This window comes from Phyllostomus hastatus, unplaced genomic scaffold (assembly GCF_019186645.2).
Source record: "Phyllostomus hastatus isolate PE091 unplaced genomic scaffold, TTU_PhHast_1.1 phas_contig_148, whole genome shotgun sequence".
NCBI lineage: Eukaryota > Metazoa > Chordata > Mammalia > Chiroptera > Phyllostomidae > Phyllostomus > Phyllostomus hastatus.
Window position 1 is genome coordinate 17,820,558 of NW_025333607.1, and position 24,545 is coordinate 17,845,102.

Sequence of the window (24,545 nt, forward strand, 5' to 3'; positions counted from 1 at the left end):
AGGGGTGGGGGTACATTCATGTTAACATTAGCTAAATATGGCTTGGGGGTAAAAACGATGAATCTAGCATTCTTTACTTCTCCCACCCCTATTCATAAAAGAGGCAGTTGCAGAAACCGGGATGGTTAGCCTGGAGAAGGGAAGACTCAGGGGGAATTTGATAACTGTCTACAAATATTTGAAGAACTGTCATGTGGAAAAGAAATTAGATTTGTTCTATCTGTCCCTAGAGGTGGAAGTGACAGAAAGAGTTCGCCACAGTGTAAGGAAGGACTTTCAAACCAAACAAGAACCCCAGAGCTCTCAAAACAAGCTTCGGGCTCTTCAGGAGACGGGCCCCTGCCTCCAGGGCAGTGCAGCCTCTTCAGTGACATCTTGGACGTGGGGACTCGAGAAAAAAATGGATGGCTGGATTCCATGAATTTTAAGATCTCTTTGAAGGCTGATACTTTATTATTTCATCAGTGATAAATGAAATTCCTATTACTACTGAACTGCCTATGAAGTTCCTATCTTCATGAAAGGGTGTTTTCTGCCCTTAAAAATTTTTTGGATAGCGTATCAGCAGCTCTGCGTGTTACTTCTGGTGCTTAGTTGATAATAAATAAGCCTCTCAGAATGCACTTTATTTCTTGTTCGCTCTTTCTAGGTCTCCAGCCATACACCAACTACAGCTTCACTCTTACAGCTTGTACATCTGCTGGGTGCACTTCAAGCGAGCCTTTTCTAGGTCAGACTCTGCAGGCAGCACCTCAAGGTAATTACAAAACACCCGTGATTTGGGAGAAGAATTTTCCTGTGGCATTTTGAAGAAAACTCTCTAAACTCTTTTTAACCAACAAGGAAGAAGGCACAAAGTCGATGGGTATGAAATAAAATCGTATTCTAGGTTTCCATCCTTCAGATGTAGTTCAATTGTAAGCCTCCCTAGTTAAAAGTTTGCTTTCAGTTCTTTAAATCTTTTAGATTTAATGGCATATATAAAAGTTGCTATTGTTGTGTACTTGGATATGAAATTCCTCCAAAACTCGAAAGTTAAATACGTCTGGAATGCCTAATGTAATACACAGCAAGCTCACTGCTTACGTGGGCTAAAATATCCACTGCCTTCTAGAACTTACAGTCAAATAGACGTGATAGAATAGGTACCCAAACCCACATGGAGGCAGAGGACCCGAAAGGCGATGTTCAGAAAGGCCAAGCGAACGGAATGCTCGGGCTGGTCCGAGGAGGGAGTGACTACACCCCCTCGTGACTTCCAGAACGATTTCATGGAGCAGTTAGTTGACTTCTGAATTGGAACACAGGGAATGAGGATTTGGACAAATGAATGATGAAAGGAATGTGCAAACACAGCTTGAAGGAATGGAGAGTGGGACCATCACCTTAGCAGGCGCGTTGACAATATCTGTCACATTTTAAATGTTAATTCCCCACGACGCAGTGGTTTTATTTTAGTTATCTATGCCAGAAAATAACATTTCCACAACTCCACAGCGAGGCATGTTCCAGGGAGCACACTGAACCATGCCTTGTTTGTTTAACGGCAAGATGTGGGAAGCCATCTAAATGCCCATGAGTAGGGGAATTACTAAATAAATTCAGGGATATTCACCTTGTGGAGTTTCACTCACCAGTGTAAAAGAAGGAGATGGTCTGTACATATAAAGGGGAAGTTATAGAAGTGTGTCAATATTTGGTATTTTATGTATGAAAAGCACACATAGAAAATATGTATTTCTGTAGATCAATAAATGCATAGAGAAAATTCCAGGAACGTACAAACCCACCTGATAACAATGCTTATTGGGGAGTTGGGAACTGGGCTGGGTGCTGTCATTTACTTGTAGGACAAAGACATGCTCAGAAGCTTCAGCTAATGATCAGCTAATTATTTTGTAGTCTTTACTATTGGCCTGTTTTGCATGTGGGCAAATAGAGGTGTGAGTAAGTTTCTAAACAGAAATTCAATGTTAACTACCATCGTAGTCGAGTCCTGAACCTCTTGTCCATTTCTCTGCAAGTGAAAGGGATTGTTGTGCCTCAGAATATTAGCCCTGAACTTCCTACCAGTAAATGGGGAATAAAATGGAAAATTCCACATAAGGGGCATATGGCTCCTCACCAGGAATTCACTAATGATGTTTTCTATATAAAGAATGCTTCATGTCAAAAAGCTTAGTGTTTCTTTGAAGGGAAGAAACCAGCAGTGGATTTTTTGGAAAGGTAAACTATCAAATGGATACTTTGATGATAATGGATAATTTCTAAAGGACCTACCAGCCACTTTTGGCTGAAACTCAAGCATGATAAAATAACAGGGTCTTTTTGTCCAGTTTGTGGGTGAAATCCATACATTTAAATTCTTAGAAAACATGCGTCTATTTTTCCACAAACCCAACAACATTTCTTGAAAGGGCTCAGATTTCATGACCTAAAAATTACAGCTTTCAACAGCGCAGGGGAGCATGAGATGAGAAATACTATCCTTTATTTCCTTTCTCAGCTTTATGTACCTTTCTTTTAACACAAATAACTATGCACAGGAGTAATAAACAAAGTGGGCTCTCCTCCACTGAAGAAACGTGGATTTAGAGTCCATTTTCGGGCTGCGTAAGTGCCATTTGTGAGTGACGTGTATGTGAAATGAATGCAGTCAGCATGCTTACCTGCAGGGCTGCCAGGTGACAAATCACCAGTGACATCCAGTTCTGTGTTTATACCGTAAACTGGAAGCAAACGTATCATTGTAAGTTAATAACCTGAACACCACTAATTGTAAAATGCCCATTTGAGTGAATGAGACGTAGATTGAGGGTCTGCCCTGTGAGTGTCATAAGTGGGTGTGGGGAGAAATAGAAGAATCCTTTGTTCAGAGCTGCCCTGAGCTAAAAAAGGAGAAGAAAAGGTACCATGGCCTTATGGAGCAGGTGGACATAATTCTCCGCCATAGTACCCTCACAGAAAATCGCGTTCCTCTAGCCAAATAGCGGGATGAGTTTGGATTGTGGCTGTCTTTTCAGAATGGCTGCCATTCCAGCAGGTTCTCATCCGTGGCAGAGTTCGGCCATCCAACACGGCGGGCATGCTTCCCATCAGACTGGTGACGCAGAGGAGAAAATGCAAAGATCAGACCTTCTCAGTTTTGCTCCCGAGCCCTCTCCCCCTCCGTTCTTTTCACTGTTGAGCTTCTTGTAGCTTCTTCCACTGCTCCTTTTGCACACGGCACTCTGCCGTCTCCCGGCAGAGCCGAAGTACTGGCTTTCCTTCCTAACGAAGGCTGAGAACCGCCACGCCGCCGACACTCACGGAGGCTACACTCGTGGGGTTGAGGCCTCTGCTTACATTCGGGTGTTTTGCAACTGTTTCACCCTCAGTATTTCAGACTCGCCACCCACTTCCTGACTCGAGTTTCTCCCTGTCCCCTCTCTCAAGTGCCACCATCTGCTAATCGGCAAGGCCTACAACATGACATACTTAACTCTCCCCTTTTCAGAAGGCCGCAGTATACACTTCTTCATAAAATCTTACTCGTTTTATTTCTTTAGTTTACTTTTATTGTATTTTTCCATTACCGTTTGTCCCCCTTGTATTTTAAAATCTTACTAATTTTAAATGTTAAGGATTTTTTAAAAATGTGTTCTTCCTTCCCATCCCTGCTGCTATTGCCTCAGCTCAGCCCCTAAAACGTCCCTGGGCACTTCTGACTAACTAGCCCCCTGGCTCGAGGCATCACTTTCCTTTTTCTCGTACTCCCGTCCCAGTTCCTTTGCCTCTTCGGCCGGAATAGGTATATCTCACCCTAGTCAACTTCATAAAGTCCTCCTTCCTTCCAGAAATAAAATCTCACACCTTCTTAGTAAAGCAAAACAGACCCCTCGGGTTTTAATTTCGGCCAATCTGCTGAGTCTTTGGGTCTTCCCCACGGACCATTCCAGGCACCAGGCATTCCCAGGTGCTGCCCACCCCACCGTGCTTTCTCGGAGCTCTAGGGCTTTCTGTGGGTCTCTTAGCCCAGGCACTCTTCCCCTGCATCCTCACTCTTCACCCCCACTTTTTCAAAACTGGGGAAATGTTTCCCATGTTGCTCCCTTTGGACATTTTCCCTGTGGCCACTTCCCCTTCTCCTCTACCCCCTGCCCCCACCCCAGCCTGTGTTAGGCACCTTTCCACGAGCTCTGATGACACGTGATGCTTCCTTCCTTCAAAGCATTTAAAATGTATGACACTGGGTCATGCATTTTTTTTCCTCGTTTGCTTTTACCACGATACTTTGGGGTCTTTGAAGGGTAAAGATTGCATCTTTACTACAACACCCACAACGCCCGACACAGAAGATGACAGGATGTTGGGGAGATGCAGAATGAATAAATTAGCAAAGAGTAAATGGTCCGAATGCCCATGCACCCCTGATGTCAGTTAATAGAAAACTGGCCCACTTCACCTTCTTCCAGAAAAAAAAAAAAACAGTCTACAATAAGTGTTGGGGACTTTTCTACTGGAATAAAGATGTGTAGAGACACGAGAGTGGACCATGTTGCATGGCGCTCAAGATAAACTGAAAACACACCCAGTAGACATCTTGCTTCCTTAGTAGCTAGGATGGCAAGAGACCCACCAAGGTTTCCTTCTGGCTTGTCGCTCTTAGATGCTCCATAGCTGACGGACTCCAAGCCATCGGCCTCGTGGCCCCGTTTTCTTCCCTTGAGCTGCCTTAACCCTGCCCTTCCATTATGCAGAATGGGTTTTCTGAGGCCACCTGAGACTCGGGCTCAGGGAGGGGACAGACCCTCCATGTGGGACTCATTCAGACATCTCACCAGAGGCAGTCTTGCTCTGTCAAGGATTCCTTATAGCTGCCGGGATAACGTTGTCTCCATATCATTGTACATGTAAAACACAGCCCCAGATTTTTCATGTTTCTCTGTCTTCTTATAAATCAAACCAATGGGTACAGGGTTATCAACATGGACAGAGCTTTGACCAGCCTGTCCAGATAGGAAACTCAACTTTTACTTAAAACATGAAACAAACCCCAAATGTTGCTCTGTTCATTTCATTGACTCCTCCATATCCATAGGCTGTATTGACAGGCTCAAACTGGAAACTAAGAAATGGCCTTTTTCACATCTTGGTGATTTGTAATACATCCTTCAAGGTGAGAAAGACTTGACCGCAGGAATAAGATTATGAGTGGATCTTTATACTTTCTCTCTTTTTTTAAACCTTTTTTTAGTTTTTTAAGATTTTGTTTATTTATTTTTAGAGAGAGGAGAAGGGAGGGAGAAAGAGAGGGAGAGAAACATTAGTGTGTGGTTGCCTTTCATGTGGCCCCCACTGGGGACCTGGCCTGCAACTGAGGCATGTGCGCTGACTGGGAATCGAACTGGAGACCCTTTGGTTTGCAGCATGCACTCAGTCCACTGAGCTACACCAGCTGGGGGTTGTACTTTCTCTTAAATCAACAGATTAATGTCATGTTAATTCAAGTCTTGAATTAGTTGGTTGAGTCATGTGGCAGCTGTTGACCAAAAAAAAAAAAAAACTCAGAAAAAAAATGTATACAATGATTTGTGGATATGTCTGAGTATCTAACATAGATAACTCAGACATGTTCCAGAAACTTCTAGAACCAATTGAATTACTCTCTTCTCAGGAGCAATTTGTCCCTTAGAAAATCAGTAAGTCTGAGCCATTTTGAAATCAATCTTGATTCTTTCAGTATACTGCTAAATCAAATGAATTGTAATTTCCCAAAAATTTTTCTTTAAAAGTTCCAGGATCTTAAGCTTAATTTTGAGTAAGTTACACAGGAGACGTAAGGGAACCTGATGTGGAAATGAGCTTTAGAAGGCTGGGAAAGAGAGTCACAGTGTCTATGCAGAACGTTCCTGGGTGACAACAGGAAGTGGTGGGATAGAGCTTCCTCGTCACTGCTTCTCCGCCGATGTCTGCACATCCGTGAGAGCACTTGGACGTTTGACCTTGACGGACAGTTACTGGTGTGCGTATTTTGCCCTCCATACAGAATGGCAAACTCCCTGCAAGAACGGGCCACATCTTAGTCGTCTTTGTAATTGCTGGAACTGCCTGGAACGTTTAACAGTAATTTACAGGAAACCTATTTCCAATAAATGCATTCAATCAACATTCATTAGGCATTGTGCTCTCTGTAAAGACTGACGAATTAGACAGGGAAGACCCCAGCCCCAAGGAGATGACTCTGTACTGACGCGGTAGAGAGAAGTAGACCGTGCAGTCATCAGAACTTGGAAACAGTGAGAACGTCAAAGAAAGAAGAGGACTAGGATGTTGGGAATGTTAACAGGGAAGTAGAAACTGGCATACAGTAGAGAGGAACTAGGCTGGGATCACTGTGTAGGGTTAGAGCTAGAGTTAGGCAAGTCAAATAAGACCTCCCTGAAAAGGGCACATTCACATACATTTTTAAGGAACTGTGAAAGTCAAATGCAACATTTGCTCACAGTGTCATGAGCAGAAGTGTTTCAGGAAGAGGGAAGGAAAGGGCAAAAGGCCGGAAGTGGGAAAGAACTTGAACCATTCCGGGGAGAGAAGAGAGTCTGGTGTGGATGGAGGGAACAGTGCCAAGGTCATCAGAGCCAGAAAATGTAGGGCCACACAGGTTATCACAAGGAGTTGAAATCATATAAATAATTTTCAAACGTTGTGTATTTTATAAAGATAGCATTGGCATGCATGTGTGTGTGTGTCTATGCAACCTTCTATAAAGATTGCCAAGAAATGAAGGAGGACAAGATTTAAAACATGGAGACCAGTTTACAGGCTGTGACAGGAGCCCACAAGGGAGGAAAGAGACTGGGGTCAGGAGAGGAGGCAGCAAAGATGCAGAGAACAACATCCAGTCACAGCAGAATCTGCAAGACTTGACGATGGAGGACATTTGGGGGTGAGAGAAGTGGAATCCTCAAGAATGATTTCTTTTTGCCCAATAAAATGGCCAGATGGACAAGATTGGACAATGAACAGATTGTAGGCAGGGAAACCAAGAGATCAGTCTTGGAGGTTTTAAGTTTTCTGTATATAATTAGTCATCCAAATAGAGGCATTAAGTAGACAGATTCATGAGTCAGGAGTTCAGGAGAGAGTTTTAGTCTGGTGATTGGAGTTTGGGAGTGTTCAGAGTAAAGATGATACTGAAAACCACGACTAATTGGAGATCACCTAGGAAGAGGGTTTTGGAGGAGGGGAGAGGAAAGCAGAAGCGAGGGAAGAAAGGAGATAGTCCTGTCCCTGAGGATGACGGCCTTTGAGGTCCAGTAGGGGGAGTGGAGCCAGGGCGTGGGAAGGAATGGTCTAGAAAGGAGGAAAAGAAACAGCACTTGGTGTCAGAGAGGCAAAGAGAAAGTATGTTTTTTTGTGTGTGTGAATTGGAGAATTCAGGCAAATGCTGGTTACATTACTTTCACATATTCCGCGAGGTCTTGATTACATTCAGAGTAACAGCCAGGTGAAGAGGAATTTCCCATCCCTTCCGGTATGACATCCACTTCTTAAAGGCAATTCAAAAATAAAGTAATTAAAGCAATAAAAATAGGTACATGCACCCACGTACGCATTTCACCCCCAAAATAAATAAAATGTCTTTGTGTCACGTGCCGTGAGATTTTTTGATCAACAGATAAAAGGGTCATAGCAGGAGAGGTGACGCTGTGAATTTGGTAAGGCGTTTACTTCACCCTGACACTGCAGCCTCCCTGTGTCATTTCTGCCAGGAGTTTGGGCGACGCCGCGGCACGTCGTCATCAACTCCACCGCCGTGGAACTATACTGGAGTCCGCCGGAGAAGCCCAACGGTCTCATTTCTCAGTATCAGCTGAGTCGCGACGGAACCTCGGTTTTCGTGGGTGGCGGCGAGGAGCGGCGTTTTGCGGATGAAAACCTGGAGTCCAACAGCAGGTAAACTAAGAGCAGTCAGACAGTCGGATTCTTTAGAGTTTTCAGGCGTCCCTCCCACTGAAATGATATTAAATGAATTAGCTAATCTCCCCATTCCTTGGGGAGAAATGATATTAAAATGAATTAGCTCATCTCCCCATTCCTTAGCCATTGAACAGCTAGCTGATGCGGTCACTGATGAGGTCATCTGAAATCCATTTCCGATGTCCCCGACCCACGTGCTGACTCATTACTTTAGTCTTCAAAATACACGGACTTCCTTGAAAATGCAAACAAATGGTCTAGATCAGGGGTGTCAAACTCATTTTCACTGGAGGGCCACATCAGCCTCCCGCTTGCCTTCAAAGGGCCAAATGCAATTTTAGGACTGTGTACATGTAACTACTACCTAACTAGGGGCAAGGAGCTCAGCGCCGCCGCTGAGTAGAAACAAGGTGCCGAGCCAGATAAAACAAGGTGGAGGGCCGGGTTCGGCCCGCGGGCCTTGTGTTTGCCACCTGTGCTCTAGCTGACATGAAAGCATGAAAATTTCTAAGTATATAAAATACACAAAGTATTAAACTTTAAAAAAATCATCATATCTTCAGAAACATGCCTTCCTAAACTAGCATTAAAAGAAATTTAAAGAGTTTTATCTTACATTAGCTACCTTTTTTTCCTGCATAATGTTTCCTCTGCTCGCTGCACTATATATAGACATGGGTCGTTTTAGGGGAAAAAAGTCCCACCTATTTGCAATTCATTCCCATTCATTTCTCAGCAGAGAGAAAATGTATTTTAGATCAACAGATGTTTTATGGCAGAGAATAAAGATCAATTTACTTTTATTGTAGAGAATAGCAGATCAATTGAAAAACATCTCCCTCTAAACATATTTCCCTGAACTCTAACCCATTTAAACATGGGAAGATTAATTTGAATCCTCCACGATGCACCCGCGCACTGCAGGCCTTCCCTGAAAGCTGGAAGAGGAGCAGTGGGTTGCCAGTGGGGAGGGACAGAAATAGTGCTGGTCTGGGGGCCGTGCTGTCCCTTGCTGCACAAACTACCAAGCCTATGGTGCAGTTTCTGAACAGGCAGCAAAGACTTTGCAAGTTGTCACAAATTCAGTACTAAACGATGGGTAGAAAAACAAGTCATCCTTGTTCGGTTTTCCTGTGCATTGCCTTAGAACAATTCTTTTTGTTTTTGTCCAATATAGATACATTTACAAGTTGAAAGCCACCACTGGAGGCGGCAGTAGCTTTAGCGGCGAGTACCTTGTCCAGACCCCACTCCTGACACCGGAAGACATCCAGCCTCCGCTTCCCATCACAGTCGTTGGGCCCGACTCCGTGTTCGTAGCGTGGACGCCACCAGGTGAAGAAATAAAGTGTGTGTGTGTGTGCGTGTGTAAACCATCTTAGAGGAGATTAATTGGAAGTAAGATTGGATATGTGAAGTCAGTAAATCTGAAGGACATAGTCTGTTTCTTGGAAAATATAAACAAAATAAGGCAAACCACAGTTTTGCAGGTGTGCGTGCATAAATATGTATGCATGTATATACACACACATACATGTAGAAAGGTATAGGTGCAGGTAAGTAGACGGAGATATATAGATACACAGGTATATGTCATTCTGTCAAAGAAATACTTTCAGGCACCAAAGCCCAAAATGTCTCCTTAGTCATATCTATCCAAGGTAAGTCATACAGATCTGAATTACCTCGAGCATTCATTTCTACAGGGCTCCCCAGCTTGGACCATTTATAATCCCTTCTGTATTATAGCAGTGAAGGAGGAATTCGGAAAGACAATAACCCACTTCGCCCAGACGCCTTGGGTTGTGGTCAGACATGGTAGCTGAATTCTGTCTCTCCAAGCTGCATAGCCTCCGTTCAGCCACTTAGTCACTAGTGGCATGTTTTGTGGTTTCGTGCATTGAGTGCATTATTACATTTTGATGAAAGCATCATCGTCAGGTAAAAATGCAGTCTACCTGCGTTAACACTGTGGAGTAAGGACTGGAGTGAAATCTGCTTGTTGTAAGAGACACAGGAAGGTTTGTTCCAGTGAAATTTATCATTGATTAAGGTGTCAAATGCACTTAAAAGATAATGTGGTTTCATTTTTAGTATCTAGCCTTAAGATGAAATTGAAACATAAAATTAAAACAAACATCTCTTGTCCCCATCAGAGTAAGTTCAGCGACAGTTCAACACGGAGCTGAAAAAAAACTCATTAACAGCATTTTGGGCATTATTGGATCCATTCCATAAAATAATTAACAAAGATATATTTTTCATTGAATTGAACGGTTATCTCCATCAACACAGGTAATATAGTCATAAAGATAACAGAAAGGCTTAATTAAAAATAAAACTTAAATTCCCATGAACCAACATCCTTCTGATGTCATAATCTAAGATCAAAGACCAAAGGGCCTGTTTTTTTGGTCAGATTCACAGGAGAAAGAGCTTAGAGCTTCATAAGCAAGGAAAATTTTAAGTTGTGCTAGCTATTAAATATAAATGATTTCATTCACCTTTGTTTTAAAACAAATATACAACATATTAAAATTAAACAAAGCCTAAAGGAATAATCAAAAGTCAGCATTTGTCCTAAAGGGCTGTCATCCTTACCTTAGGGGTGGAGGTATTCTTGATTGTGTTCTTCATTCCAAGGAGGGGAATGCAGATCTGACGCTGTGGGAAATAGATACATACGCCTGTAGAGCACTGATTTCTCCTGTCAAGGAGTAGCACTGCTGTCTCCCGACCCTGCAGCGTGTCCCTCCACGGCCCTGTAGTCGTGCTGTGGGGTTCTCGAGCCACGGCGTGAAATGGGGCAGGGCAGAGCCGGCCTGACACCAGGGTCACCCAGCTGACCGGAGGTTTGTCGGGCCGAGACCAGAGTCCTCTCCCAGCAAACTCGGAAAGAACGCTGTGACCGGGAAGTTCCGAGGCCCACCAAATGACCTGTCCTTTTGACATTGTCCCACACACAAATGACCGTGGCTAATCTGAAGGCTCCACGCTTAGTAAGGATCAGAACACCCCTTTCCTCTGGGACAGCCCGAGCAGGGTGAATGTGGGAACCAGGACTCGTGTCCCAGTGCTGCCTCCTGGGAGCCGCTGTACACGAGCCACTATTCTCTGTCTCTGTCTGTGGGCCCCCTCCGTCAAACGGAGAAAATGGCAGTGTCAGCACGCAGGGTTGGTATCAAGTTTGATGGGGTAATGTTTATGATGGGTATTATCTGGTTCATGATATCTATAGACAGTGGTGGCTATTTTCAGATAATTATTTTTGCCTTTAATTACTCAGTTTTTAAAAATGTATTTGCTCCAACATTCTCTGGGTCCCAAGGCCCCACCTTTGTAATCATAAAGCTGCCCACCACGGGACCCGTTTAGACAAGACTTCTTTCACATTTCCCAGCATTTTTGCCATTTTGGGGGTTGAGCTCCACCGCATATATTTATGTTCAATGAAAAGCACTTCCGTTTAGAACAGGATCGTCGTGACATAAAAGACGACTTTTGCTTCTTTAACAGAATCTTAACTCTTGTCCACCTCAAGCTTTTGCAGAAATTGCTCATTCCCGTCCAGCCCACGGGTGTCGTGGGAATGCCGACGCGCTAACTCTGACCACGTAACCAACGGTTAACAAACCTGTGCTCGCCAGACCTGTCAGTCTTTCCGTTTCAGGCGCACAAAACCCATTACAGAAACCCCGTAATATATGGGAAGATTAAAATCTTAAATTACTCTTTTTTTTTCCCCCGGTGCCTACAAGGATTGTGAACTCAGTAAACAGGCAGATGATGTTGACTGGTGTATAATCTACAGCTGATTTTATTGGAAAGCACCTCATGGCGTGTTGTGATTCAGATAATAAAAATAATGTTCTGTCCCTGAATTGTCACACACACACATATATATATGTTTAATATATATATTAAACAGTAGGCAAACCACCTTGCCTTACCTGGAGGTTGTTTATTTGCTCCCAGCCGAGAGGTTTTCAGGTCTGTACCGCTGTCCCCTGCCTTCATGAAACGGTGATGTCACAGGCAGCGGTGAGACACGGGCCCAGCAGCCCACACCTGCGGTTTCGAAACCCGCATGAACCTAAGAACCCCCCACGGGAAGCTTGAGAAAACATGGGTTACCAACCCAGAATTTACTGCACGAGAATCTCTTGGGATGGAATCAAGGAATCAGGCCCTTGTCAAAGGGCCCCCAAGTGTAGGAACTGTGACACCCACCAAGCGGAAGGGGTCAGTTCATTCTCTAAAAACACAAACCAGTGCCCCTGGAATGTCCGGAGTCAAAACAGTGGTGGCATTGACTTCTGCTGTCACATGTATTGCATGGTCAGGATGGACAGAGGGGCCTTACACAAGTAAGTTGCTCAGAGAGCAAATCTATGCAGCTCCTTAGCTACAGAAAAATACCTGGGCACGTAAATGTGTGTTCAGTTTGCAAATTATTATTTCTGTGCTATCTATAAATTAAGCCTTTCTGCGTGTTTATAAATATTACTAGTGAAGGGGGTAAGGACCAGGGACCAAGTGAGAATGTTCAGGGGGAAAATAATTGTGATATCGAATGCAAACCTCATATATATCGATTGACATTACCTGATTACACGTGCCATTCATTAAACTCCTACTGTGTGCCAAACCCTTTGATAAGGGTTTTTCCTGCCTCACCTCAGTTCATTCTTACATATACGCTGGGCGACAAGCAATATCACTGTCACCACATTACGGTAAGGAATCTGACTCTCGAAGAAGTGATAGCATGTACTCAAGGTCACATAGGCCAGCCAGGACTGAGATCCAGGTCTTCCTTCTTTCCTGACTTCGGCTTAATTCCTAAATCCCAACTAAACTTTGTATCTATTGCCTAAAGTCCCCCAGATTTATGAGGAAGCAACTCTGCTTTTTGAGTTAGTAGCCCAGAGGGCTGGGCAACAGAACCGAGGTGCTGGTGAAAACCAAAACGTTGTAGAAGAAATTTTAAATTTTTTTATTTTTATTTTTTTGCTGGACATGTATGACCACAAGAATTGTGAATTCTGAAGGGGAACTAGCCACCTGGCATCAGGTCTGTCCTGGAGTATGACTTCCTCACCTGCCCCTCCAACAGCCCAGGACAAATAGACATGACTTTGCCGAACTCGATTCCAGTGCAGGAAGGTTTCAACGAGGTGGGAGAGGGGAAGACTCATTTCTCAAATATCTTCCCCCGCCAAAAAAAAAAAAAAAAAACACCCAAAGAGATTATTCCAACTATTTTAAAGCATGTTAGACATTCTCTGACCTGTGAGGTGAATCCTGGTTCACTTTGCCTCATTATTACTTGGTAACTGTCAGTAGTAACATTAACAAAACACTGGAAACTCTAGAAAATCAAGATCTCAGCTCACGTGCATATAGTTTGTACTTCCAAATCAAATGGTGTGCAAACACCATTTCCATGTAAAATGTTGACTTAGTTGACGGAAAAACAAAATGCTATGCTTCCGTATTATATTGTTCAGGCACATATAAATAAACTTTGAGTTTTCTGCTGTTTAGAATCATTCAAACACTTGATTTTCTCTAGAAACTCACCCCTCACTCTGCACTACCTCCATGCTACACACACACACACACACACACACACACACACTCGGGTATATATTCCTTCCTTAAAGACAAACAGAACACACACAAACAGTTTTCCAAAGACTAGGTATCATCTTGTGGATGCCGAATTTTCCCGTTTCAGAAAAGGTACTATCAGTTTCCATGTGGCATCCCCCCACTCAGTTTCTGTGTGGACGTGGACAAGTTGCACACGGGTTCTGAACCCTCCGTTTCTCATCTGCGAACGGGGCATGGAATGCCTCCTGTGCACCGTGGTTACGTGAAGTCAGAGAGGCAGCACGGTAGAACATTCAGGGAGCACAGAGTCCATGGGGGACAAAACGATGCAAATCTATCAACAAGGTAGGCCAGGTTAGTTTGTTCCTAAACAACACGTCTGCGCACTCTTACCAGCTCTGAACCTCGGGTCAGGACTTACACGTGGATACGAAAGAGACCAGAGAAGACACGTTCCCTTAGTGGGTGAAACACGACAGCAAATGCAGAAGCGAGCGAGCACTTTGTGGGGCATAAATGGTCTCCTCAGAATAATGCAGATGGGTCTCCCTGCTGTTTGTGAACCTAAACATTCAACATTATTTAAGCTCTGGATGCAATAATGAGCCTTTCTCATTTATCAAGGCGATGCCTGTAGTTTGAACTGTGCTGGCCCTTAATCATGTTCTAATTAACAGTGTCACCGCATCCAACACACGCTCTTTCCCACTAAAGGTGCTGAGTTATGTAGGCTTAATGCATAATAGCGAAACGCCGGTGCCTTTCCTTCCACATTTACCTCTGAGTCCGTTAAAAAAAGGATTGGCATCAATCCTTCTACCGGGAAAATTTCTATTAATATTGCTTAGGTATGCAAATGCTTTTTATTAATCAACTTTCTATGGAAAGGTAGCTAGATCCACAGTAGGATCTGTCTCTAGATACTAGGCAACTGGGGGTCAGTGAGCTCACCGCTTGCAGAATCTGAGGTCAGACACTGCCCACGTGAAGTTGAAACGGGCATGAAGGTTTCTAAGAATTCATGTTGCATGGATTGGGATGAGTCAACATCATCCCAACAGCAACCGTTTCCCTTCCCCACACATGCCATGACCGAGTGGCACACAGTAGTGAGTTTCAGCAGAAACATAAAGCTTTTGTCCCTGACTGATGGTTTATTTGCATTTTTTGATTGCGACATTTAAGTTCCACTCTTAGCACATTCCAATGATAGAATAAAATGTTATCAGCTAGATCTCCACATTATGCATTCGATCCTCAGACCTTATTCATCTCATAACTGAAATACGGCACCCTTGCGTTTATATGTCTTTTATGGAAAAATAATGTCTGTTCAGGTACTTCATCCATTTTTTAAATTGGATTATTTGGGGCCTTTTGTGCTATTGAGTTGTATGACTTCCTTATATATTTTAATATTTAACCCCATGTGGTTTGCATGTATTTTCTCTCCTTTTGCGGTCTGCTTTTTTATTTTTTTGGTGGTTCCCTTTGCTGTGCAGAAGCTCTTTAGTTTGCTGTAGTCACGCTTGCTGACTTTTGCTTGTGTTGCCTTTGCTTTCAGTGTTGAGTAAGTTGATCTTACTTTCCTGAGTTCTACTACGTACCGGGCATTTTTCTAAGACAGTAACACACATCTCAGTTAATGCTCAGTGCGACGTACAGTATGGCCCGTGGCTTTCCCTGTGTTGCTCATGAGAAACTCAGGGTCGGTGTTAGAAGCTCCTTTCTCCAGATTAGTCATCACAGAGGTGTCAGAGCCGAATCACGTTGAGTCTGATTCCAAATTCCGTGGTCAAAACCACTGGGCTGTATTTTTCCCCTACTTTCTATGTAAACAGTGCTTTTCTGCATTCCACTGTAACATAGACCAAAAGCTGAAGGACTTTGCTGCGGATAACAGCGAAAATGAATGAGGGCCAGAGTGATTGGAGGGTAGCCCACCCAGTGACCCAGCAGGGTCACTGTGTTTGTAGCTAGAACCCTGTGGGCTGCAGTTCATGTGCCTTTGGCTAGATTTAGTCACACACTCATTTTTACTAAAATGGAAATGTTTGCCAAGCCCTAGTAGGAGCAAAGCATGATGCTGGGTGCCATGAGAGCTATAAAGAAGAAGGAGGCATTGTCCCTCTCTCAAGAACCCTGCTGTCTAATAGGGTCAAGTGCTTGAAGTCATAACTGTTGTACAAACTATGCACAGATACATGTTCCAGAGGGTTCTGTTTCACTTCCACACCCCTGAAAGGACATAACCAAGATATCCCTACCTATACACAGGAGAATTTAGGCTGATTTGTTAAAAGCGTTACCTTAAACACAACCAATGTTTTGAAGTGAGTGAGGCTATCGCACCGAATTAACAGTTTTCCTCTTAGAGTTGTTCCTGCCCCAGCTCCTAAAAAAAGATTTAACAAAAGGGTTGATTGACTGTCCCATTGTAAAGTATGCACCTGCTGTGAAATGAAACCACCGAGGGGGAAAAAAAAGTTGAATAATTTAACTTTTTTTATTTGTAAAGATAATCAGGGTTTTTCTGATTACATCTTAACTTCATAAATGTTAAATAACCTATCAGCATCTAGTTGTTGTAAATTATGAAAAGGAGCGTTGCAAGGAATATTAACCAACGAAACCCTTGTTCTTTAGTGAACAAGAAAATGCGTTACGGCAGCTTGTCATTGTGTGCCCGGTAAGTTTGACACCAAATAACAAAACTGCCATTTGCACTTAGGGTAAATTGGTTCACTGGAGCTTACACGGCTGCTCTTGGTCTGACATAAATTTATGAACTCGGGAACTAACCAAGTCACGGGGCTCCCCAGCTGGCTTTAGCAAATATGCCCATTTCATTTCATGTCGTTGTCAGAGTACCAGGGGGCTAGGGCGGCTCAGACTCACCGCAGATGGCGCAGGGTCGGCAGGGACACGGGAGCTTTCATGTCACGGTCCTGCAAATTATGACAGGGGAGGGGGCCCTCTTTCCTAAATGCATGTCAGTGTTCGACATGTTCACAGCTTCAAGGAGCAATTTCTGTTTCACCACCTCCCAGGTATAGGTAAAGGACATTTATTTCCCGTGAACCGAGATGTGAAAAATATATTTGCCAGGTTCGTGCTTTGGCCAGGCAAGTTCAAACCCAGATCAAAAGCATGTCTGTATTTGAAAAGTGGTGGAGTGCCCTCCTGTTCCCTGACCCCCTAGGAGTCCTGTCCTTTTCAGCAGAGCACTTTCCTGAAGCAGAGCAGCAGGTGCAGGATGAAGACATACAGTAAAGGCGACCTCAGACAAAGGGAAGGGAAGACCACTCCACGTCACTGCTGAGAATGGGAAGCAGAGCATCTTCCCAGGAGTGCCACTTGATCGTGCCCACGTGCACACAAAAATTAAACTAGATGACAAAACACTGTTACAGAGACGTTTACCTGGATGGACATAGCATTTATTTGGAACTGGAAGAGCAGCTTTTACATGAAAGCTGGGTTCAGAAGTGTTTGACCGCTGTAAACATGGTCATAGTTGTGTGTTTTATTTCGTTCTGTTCCCTCTAATTTGGTTTGGTAGAGATGGCTGTCATTTATAAGCACTTCCTGTGCAGCGGGAATATAGTAAAATGCCGTGCATGGGTCTTCTAATTGCTGTCATCACGGCTCTTTAGGGGTGGCTATCGGTGCCATCCCCACACCTAGGAATGTACTGGTGTTCACAGAGGTGAGGTCATTGACCAGGGGCAGATAAGCTCCGAGGAGGGGTACCATCTGTCTGACTCCATCCAGTGGCTAGTCTCATTGGCATATTTTTCAGAGGTGTGTTTGTCAAACTTTTCTACAAGATCCACCCTAGGGACAGAGGAGACAGAACGAACATTCATTCAACCAACCAGCATTTACTGAGCTGTGACTTGGTGCTACAATCTAGGCATGAACACTACATTGGGTAGGCAATGTAAAAAGTCCCTGACTTTTTGAAGCTGGCATTCTCATTTGATAAAATGAGATCATGTACGCTGCCTTGCATGAAACAGGAATGCAACAAAATGTTTTCGTTTGTGCCATTGCTGAGACCACGCAGAGACTTTCAAACTGGTTTCCTTACCTCCTGTCTCATGTTTTCAACCCAACGTTTGCCTGCCAGCAGGATTATCTTCCTAAAAAGATAGGTTATGCCCTGGCTGGTGTAGCTCAGTGGATTGATCGCGGGCTGCAAACCAAAGCATCGCAGGTTCGATTCCCAGTCAGGGCACATGCCTGGGTTGCGTGCGGGTCAGGTCCCCAGTGGGGGCCACATGAGAAGCAACCACACATTGATGTTTCTCTCTCTCTCTCTCTCTCTCTTTCTCCCTCCCTTCCTGTCTCTAAAAATAAATAAATAAAATATTTTTTAAAAAGATAGGTTATATCATGTTAGCACCTTCAAAATATCCTTGTTATTGATTGTATATAAAGCCCACGTTTCTTAAAGAAATAATCGATCAAGTTTAGACATCGTTTGAGAGAGAAGAAAGCAGGGTGCACTCCAAGAGTCTTACTCTAAGGGTCTTACTCTGTGGCCAGTGGCGTAGGGAAGAAAGCCTAGAAGAACAGGTCTGGGAGGAGGAAACAGAGGAATTCTGTTTTGAGCCTGTTGAGGTCTTTGTGAAGCGGGCTATTAAAATACAACTTGGAAATACAGGAGAAACAGAAAGCTGGAAATCAGAATTTAGGAATCAATGAGAGAATAACAGTGATTTAAGCGATCGGGACAAATGCACAGACGGTCTAACTAGGAGGCTCCACCTTTAAAATAAAAACTTCCCTCCAAGTTCAGCATAATCGAGCACTTTTCCAAGAGAAACATGGGGTCAGCCCTTCTGCTTATGATCCGTGTTTCCTTCAGAGACTCCTTCTTTCCTTCTGACTCACCCAAATCTGTGAGCATCTCTGGTTTGTGTAGCTCTTTTGCCCTATACGTGCTAGGGCTGTGTCTGCAAGAGCAAAACCGCATCGCCTTCCTCTGCCCTCACCTCTCAGGGGTCGAGTCCTGTGCTGTAGATGTCACTGTTTCTGTAGCGGAGTTGAACTGAAGTACTACAAAGGTAGAAAATCAAACCCACAAACGTTAGAAGCATCCAATCAATGAGAGAACTTAGTGGGAAACCTTATTCCATTCTCCATTCAAGGCCCGTTCCTCTCCTCGAACGAGTGTATATGTTCTTCATGACCAAATAAAATGTACAGGCATTTAGTGAAATGAATAGATTATGAAGAGGCTCAGATGACAAGACTTTCATTCTTTAGGAAGCATGGTGGAGAATGACAGTTTCTGAGCCCAGATTTCCTACGGATTTAGACCCATGAGTCTCCCTGACAGAGTGGCCTGTCCTGGCTCAGTAATTAATGTTCTGGGAACCCACTAGGCAGACTAGGATGTGGAGACTTTATGGGCCATTATGTCAAGAATCCATGTCAGACTGGATGCGTACACATTGCCGACAGAAAAATTATTGTCACAAGCAAAACTGGTGGGGTTTTTTTAATATACTTTAAGAGTAAGCAAGCCTAGGAAAAATATATGACACCATTTCTAATTGTCTTGTGTGTTTTAGGAGGTAAAACATGCCTTCGGTTGTATTTGCCCGCAGAGCATACCTTTGAAAAGAACTATCATACTTCATTTTTTAAATGGGCAATGCCCATTTCTTACTTTTGGAATATGCACTTTTTACTTTCAGTTTCATGATGTGAACAATTGCTATATGCAGCACTAATATACCTTTATGTTGCAAAAGTGTAAAGGTATGTTGTTCTTGTAAGACAGACATTTGTTGACCATTCTGTACAGCGTACTCACATGCTCTCTCTCTCTCTCTGTCTGTCTCTCTCAAGGGATCCTTATCCCCCAGATGCCTGTGGAGTTCAATGTCTTACTGAATGCTGGGAGCGAGGCCCCTCTCTCCTTCCCTGCGGGTCACCGTCGGTCTGTCCTGCTGGAGAACTTGACTCCATTCACCCAGTATGAGATCAGGATACAAGCATGTCAAAACGGTGAAAGTCTTTCAGACACTTGTTCTGGCCTTTTGTGTGTTTTTTTAAGTATTTTATTAAAAAAAGAAGAAAAAGGAATAGATTCTCAATTCAAATACGAAGATGAACATTTCATTTCTTATTTGTACTGAACTATTTACCCAGAAAAATCAGAGCCTGGTATTGAGTGCAGCATTATGCATTTCTGCACATTAAATCATGAATATTTAAATATATTAAAATAGTGGTTTTGCAAAGTCTTGTTTTATAAGGCCCTTTAAAAGAAAACCACCTAGACCACAAAGGCATCACTGGTAATGTGAAACAGATTGGGTATAATAGGAAATGTAGTCACCTTGGTTCTATTTAAATTTCATTCAGGAGGAGCTGGTGGAAAAGACATTATTTAGAAGTTGGATTGCACTCAAATGAATCATAGATATTTAAAACTACTTCCCCAACTCCTATCTCAGGTACATAAAGTGTCACCTTGAACCCCGAGGCTTAGACCAGTGGTCAGTGAAATCATTGTCCATCAGGGCATCCTTCAGTGGGAGCCTCACTCGGCCCCTTCATTCCTTCAAATGTTATAAAACACCCAGTTTGCCAAGAGAACAAAATACGTAACTCCTGCTGGTGTGCAGTATTACTTCATCTTAGGTCAGAGAAACGCCCCGATCTCACACTCAGCGTGCAGCTGGAACCGCTGTGCGGCATGGCCCTGAGGGTCGTCTGTAGGCGAACGAGTACTAGTTCCCACACACAGAGCTGGTTAGGACTGGGCGTCAGTGTTCCGTCTGCGTCCTTCCGAAGTTCGGACCCGTTTGCCCACTTCTCCGTACAAACCAGAGCAAGGCTTGGTGGTCTGAAGGGTAGGGGGGTCCCTGAGTCTGCAGTCTCCAGCAGATCAGCGTGGACACGGCTTTACATGAATGTCCTCTTGATTCACATGTCACACCAACTCCTGCCTCGCTCAGTCCCTGAAGCCACACTCTGAAGACCCAGTGTCCGGGCTAACTGTTGGGCTCCTGTGCAGTGAGACACGGTCGTTATTCTTAAATATTGACTGAAAAAAAGATATTAACAGCATTTAAGCTGTTATATAGGTCACATGCTTAAGAAGTTCAAGCACACTATCACGTTGTTGCTGCAATGACTACGATAAACTAGAGAAACCTCACTTCAGACAGGCGTAAGCTTTATTGGTTATGCCTTTATGAAGATATGGTTACTTAACAGATTTTCCAGAAATGATTCTCTATTAACCTTTTCCAGTTCTGTAGAGATTTACAGCACTGGTCTAAAATATGTGTAGAAATGTGTATACGAAAGTTCAGATAAAATGATTTTCATGACAGCTTACCATCCTATATGCGTAGGTCAGTCCCTTCCCTGCTTGAAAAAAAATTACTAAAGGCCTTGATTTTCCTTTTCAAGGGAGCTGCGGGGTCGGCAGGGGGACGTTTGTCAGAACACCGGAAGCGGCCCCCACGGACCTGAGTCCCCCCGCTCTCGAGGCCCTGGGGCCGGCTCACATAGGGGTGACGTGGAAGCCGCCCGGACAGCCCAACGGAGTCATCACCGACTACCTCATTCACAGGTAACGCTGGCTGCTGCCGTGGGGTTTACCGGTGGAAGAATGCGGACTGTTCTAAGAGTGTAGAATCAAATCCATTTTGTCTCCATAAGGGAAAAGACGGGAACTTATGATTTTTGGAGCACCTGCTAGGGACTCAAATTGGTATTGGGAACATTTACAAACATTTACACCTTATCCAAGGTATAAAATCCTCAACCACAATGTACCGTTTTTCCTTGAGCGCCGTTTGAAAGACAGGACCTCAGAGCCGCCTGGGCCTTCCCTTTGCTGAGGCGCTAGTACATCCTAGAAGCTCCCTGGCCTGGAGGAGGTGGTCATTCCAGAGGAGGAGCCGGGTTGGGGACAAGACTTCTCATATTTCCCATTGCCTACCACATGAGTGTGGGAACCAGCTGTTTCTGGTCCTTAAAAGCTGGGGTGTTTCAGCTGCAGAATGTGCAGCTCCGCTCTGCAGTCCCCTCTGTTTCGATGAGTTTCCACTGTGATGGCTGACGGTGTTCATGCAGCTTCTTTTCACTGCGTTGTGCGGAACTGACCCAGCGCACTGACCTAAAACAGAGAAGGGAGGGGGAGAGGGGAAGAAGGAAAAGAGAGTGAGGAGAGGAAGGACGTGGGATGGGCAGAGAAACCGAGGGAAACAGACTAGAGGCATTTTGGCTTGAAGGGTTATTGCGCTCCTTAAAATCATGCCTTCACCCAATCAACATGGACATAGCTTTAAATTCATATTTTCTTTAAACAAACAATGAGGAGGAGGAGGAGAGGAAGGGAGACAGAGAGGGAAGGGTTGAAGAAGAGAAAGAGAATGAGAGACAGACAGACAGGGCAGGGGGTGGGAAGAAGGTAAAGCAGGAACAGTCAAGGGGGCAAAGCACCTGTCACACACACCTCCCCCCCCCCGTCTCTCTCTCCCTCTCTCTCTCTCTCCCTCCCTCTCTCTCTCTGTCTCTCTGTCTCGGTTCAGGTGGCTACAGCAAAAATACCATAACCTGGGTGGCTTATAAACCACAAACATTTAAAATTTCTCCCACTCTGCGGAGTCCAGGTTCCAGGTGCTGGCCAACTCAGTGTCTCACGCGCACCCACTTCTGGTGTATAGTGGGCAGTCACTCCCCGGTGTGCTTCGCCGGTGGAAGCAGCTAGGGGGTTCTGCAGGATCCTTTTTGTAAAAAAAAAAAAAGGCCCCACTCACGAGGGCTCCACTCTCAGGACCTCGTCCCCTCCCGAAGGCTCCGGCTCCCGACACCATCCCATCGGGGTTAGGATAGATCAGGAACTGGGGAGGTGGCCCGGCCAGTTCCCACCATAGTGCTATCTAAGACGGAGAAGACCATGCAAGACAGACACAGCAGGTGCAAGCCCTTTGCAGACGGAAAACCCCGTTCCAAAAGCAGAGCATTTGCATCAGGCACCAGAGGACAACACAGGTTTTCCCAGACGCGCATCCCCACTGCGGCACCCTTTGTCACCCTCTCCGGCACCTTCGCACTTTGCCTCCGGTGGCCCAGCGCCCTGAGCACATCATGAAACTGGGGTCAGGTTCCTCCACAGCTTCAGAGAGTGCAGCGTCTCAGCTCAGAGCAGTCTTCAGTGCCCAGCTAAGGGTCTGTTGGGAAATTATGGAAGGAAAAGCACTGTCCCATTTTTGGTTACGCAGGTGGCAATGCCGAACGTGGGCGAGCCAAATTTCTTCCCAGCAAACCTTAATGTGAAGAATCGTACTTCTGATTCCGTCCACGTGAACGTGTAAAAATGGCTCGTGCGGACTTAGATTTTACGCTGAGCACATCCGTGCGGGCTCTAAAATGCCCATCCTCTTGGAATAGTTTTCTTTCATCTCCTTAATGCTAATTGCATGAGAAAACCACATCCAATTCCTATTCTGAATCGGGGGGGAAATAAAGTATCTGTTATAAACCAGGAGGTGGCTTCACTCTGTTGGTTTTGTAAATAAAGCTCATGATTACGGTGGCCATTCCACGGCAGCGATGGAGAGGGAAAACAGGAAATATAATGCAGAAAGCCCGCTTCAATGAAAAATACTGTAAATTGAATTTGACAGCATTTGATGGCATTTGATTATTCCAGTCACAGCCAAACAATGATATAAAGAGTAATATGAAGCAGAATGTGTTACTGCCTAGCGGACTCAAAAGCAATAAACCTTCCTCCAATGTGACACAATCACTTCACAATCATAATTGTAGCCTGTTTGATACCTCCGAGTACAGGAGAAGGGCACTGACTGACATAGATACATTTTGTTTTTTATTTAAAGTGAAATGAGAATGGCGCACTGGGGCTCCAGATACAATCATTATACTCACCTACATAGGCATGAATCACTTGGCGGTTATTTCGGCTGAAGTTTAAATGGGCTCAGACAACAACAATATCAAATTTTTCTTAGATAGCCGCAAAAAAAAAAAAAAATCAGGAATTTGTAAGGACAGGAATGGAATGTGGGCCGAGAGTTCTTTTTCATTCTGGGACTACGCAGAGCCCTTGCATAGTTACGGCTGCAGCCCGCCGTATTTCTGGGGAGGAGGTGGCATGTAATTTCTGCTCCAGCATTTGCCTCCTGTCTCCCCGATCCCCGCCGAAGGAAGCGCGCTGAGCTCAGGCCCAGGACGGGGTTTGGCCGCTGCAGATATTGTCCTTCAGTTGCGGGAGGCCAGCTCGCCGGTCCCGTTTTGAAAGTGATTGTCACTCTGTTCCCTGTTGTCCCCGCCCCCAAAGGGTTTCTCCTCGGTTATTCCCTTGTGTTGTTCATGCTGCCATCCTACTAAAAAGTGTCTGTCCCAGTAAAGGGGTGGGATGTGTATGACTTAAAAAAAAAGCAAGCCAATAACCCAGTATGGACAAGACTCTCAATGCGATTGCTCCCGTTTCGTTTACCTGCTAATCGATACAGCTGTCCCTCCCTGGTCCAAGGGGAATATGTTTCAAGCCCCCCCTGGTAGATTTGCAAAACCACAGATAGCCCCAAACCCTATAGTTCATCATTTTTTCCTATACACACATATCTGTGATAAAGGTTGATTTATAAATTTGGCACAGGAAGAGATTAGCAACAATAGTAATAAAATAGAACAGTTATAACACTATGCTGTAATAAAAGCTACAGGGTTACGTTCTCTCTCCATCTCCCTGTTAAGATGTCTTACTGTACTGCACTCAGCTTTCTTGCTTAAAGGAGCGCTCCGGGGCCTCTCTCCGGCCGTGTGGGCTGCCAGCATCACGGCTCTTGCGCTTCGGGGCCGTGAGTAAGGGAAAACGAGGGCGACTCGAACACAAGCGCCGCGGACCCCACAACAGTCAATCTGATAAACTAGAAGGCTCCCGAGTGACTCGCGGGCTGGGGTGC

At 44.5% G+C, this 24,545-nt stretch overlaps 1 protein-coding gene across 1 annotated transcript in view; it reads left to right on the top strand.

The window, feature by feature from the left end:
* USH2A (usherin) overlaps nt 1-24,545 on the top strand; it is a 516,227-nt gene that overhangs the window by 409,730 nt on the left and 81,952 nt on the right. Inside the window, exons 56-60 of the mRNA XM_045859450.1 lie at nt 650-757; nt 7,755-7,938; nt 9,140-9,297; nt 19,441-19,599; nt 21,016-21,178. Coding sequence (XP_045715406.1) covers nt 650-757; nt 7,755-7,938; nt 9,140-9,297; nt 19,441-19,599; nt 21,016-21,178 — 772 coding nt within the window. The remainder of the gene's footprint in view (nt 1-649; nt 758-7,754; nt 7,939-9,139; nt 9,298-19,440; nt 19,600-21,015; nt 21,179-24,545) is intronic.